Genomic DNA, 2,137 nt, shown 5'->3' on the forward strand with positions numbered 1-2,137 from the left:
ATACTGTTGTTGTCGGCGTTGATTACGAAAATTCTTTTCGATTTGTTCTTAAAGGTAAACTGTACGGCGTCCTGGTACATGTGATGGGAATCGCCACGCTCCGGGCTCCAATGTGTGGCTTATGCAGCTCAAATTCTAGCTCACGGTGGCATCACCGCAATGCGCTCACAGAGTACCAACTGTGGGTACCGTGTGGCCACCATGCCGCTCAAGCTGTATCATCCAGGTCGTGAGTATAGCAATGTATGCAAACTGCTTCCGAAATGTGGTTGCACCAAATGAAACCCAAGAAGACGTCTTATGGAGTTGCTCATGTGCACAAGCAACATGGACTATGTTGCTCAAGATGTGGACCGGAGAAGAGATTTCATCAGCCACTATTGAGCAGTTCAGTGCTACTGCGCCTCAAGAAGGGCGCCACTTCTCTCGCGATCAAGATGCGAATACATTCAAAGTTTGGCGATGAGGCATCCCGATTCAAATCAGAGTGACTCGGGAAGGAGTTCACAGCAGTGCCAGCTCCAACAAAAACCGGCGTTGCTTCATAGACTCAGGACATTCCCGACATCTTAATTTTTCAATTGACTAGTCTGACTCTCTCTCTCCTCAAACGTTGGAGCTACACAAGTGAGCATCACTTCTAAACTCGCAACGACTCTGCAGAGATTAAACTTTGTGAACAACGAGACATGCTAACCGTGTGATTGATGCAGAATGCAGTAATAACCTGTCCTACCTGATATGACTGGTGGACAACTACTCTATCATATATATAGCAGTATATGATGTTACTCAGGTCGCGTCCAGTAAACGAACAATTGCTGTGGTCAAAAGGCCAAGCCGATATCCACATAAATAACTGAGGCGAGGAAGTACGTTGTCTTAGAGAAGCCGAAAATGAAATTATCATCCTCTGCGGGCGCTAACTACCGACTACAGAGGCACACAGGCATATCGAATCCAAACTACTCATGTGATTATAAGCATGTAAGTCACTCGTGGTCTATTCGTGCATTTCGAATATGGTACTCTAAGCTCCTGGGCTTGTTCGCAATAGTACAAATGCAAACCTTCACTAGTTTCGAATCCATGTGGAAACGATCTGTGATATTGCAATGAAACATCTCGGATTACATCTCATGAGAATCTGCACTCCGACAACCGTATATTAACATGATAGCTTGGGGGCAACGATAATAATTTTTTATACGAATTAAAATGATGCATGTTCGGCATGCATGATGGAATTTGAAGGCGTAAACTATAATTTTAGTGTTTCAAAAGCCAAGACCAAATTTTGGTTTCCGTAAGTTTTCTCTTTTCCACATCGAGACAAGGAAAACACACATGAATAACCTTAATGCCGATGGCTATTGCATGCCAATCACAAGTTTTTCCACTCCCATTTCGTATCCCAGACTATAATCTATACCTGGTACACTTGAATGCAAGTGTCCCCAAAATTTCGTATCAGATTGGGCATTTGTGCAATATCAAGTTTACTCCATAGGCGGTGGAACTAAATTGTATCATATACGACAGGGTATCAGGTTTCTCAGGGTTCGTTTAGGAAAGGTTTTACTGTAACAAACCACACGATTTATTCTTGCGATGGGATCGGGGTCGCGCGTCGTCGATGATGATGGCGAGACATTCTGGGTATCACCTGGGATATCCAGGACAGCTCAAAGTATGCTGTCCCCGACGGACCATGATATAGTAGCTTTAAGATGACTTAAACGAATATATACGATTCTATCTTGACGCCAGCGATTAATTTAACAACGTTTTCAGAGCACGCTCGAGACAATATGCATGGCCTCGCAGGTTAGTTCTGCTTGTGCCCCCAGACTGGAATTTCCAGCACAGCACGCTTATCGTCTCTCAGATGGTAATAACGTACTTCGAAGGTACTAGTATAACTTTCCATAGCACAACTTAACTTTCTGAATGCTACTGGACAGGTAAAAACTATTCATGCTTAGTTACGTACAATAGGGGGGGTCGAACCTTCAAAAATAATCCAAATTTGTGAGCATAACCGTGTCGTGATGTGGTTGTTGATCGAAATTTGAGCACAAAAAAGGAAAGGGGGAGTCGATCTAGAGCACATATCTCGTACTTAACGATACGATAT

At 43.5% G+C, this 2,137-nt stretch overlaps 1 protein-coding gene across 1 annotated transcript; it reads left to right on the forward strand.

The window, feature by feature from the left end:
• Nucleotides 1-159: 159 nt before the first annotated feature.
• Nucleotides 160-466, forward strand: PPTG_22231 (hypothetical protein; the record flags this gene model as incomplete). Its single annotated transcript, XM_008902402.1, has 2 exons — nucleotides 160-243; nucleotides 347-466. The coding sequence occupies 2 exons, from the start codon at nucleotides 160-162 to the stop codon at nucleotides 464-466; spliced, it is 204 nt and encodes a 67-aa protein (XP_008900650.1).
• Nucleotides 467-2,137: the final 1,671 nt, after the last annotated feature.

Source organism: Phytophthora parasitica, assembly GCF_000247585.1.
Source record: "Phytophthora parasitica INRA-310 unplaced genomic scaffold supercont2.13, whole genome shotgun sequence".
Classification (NCBI taxonomy): Eukaryota; Oomycota; class Peronosporomycetes; order Peronosporales; family Peronosporaceae; genus Phytophthora; species Phytophthora nicotianae.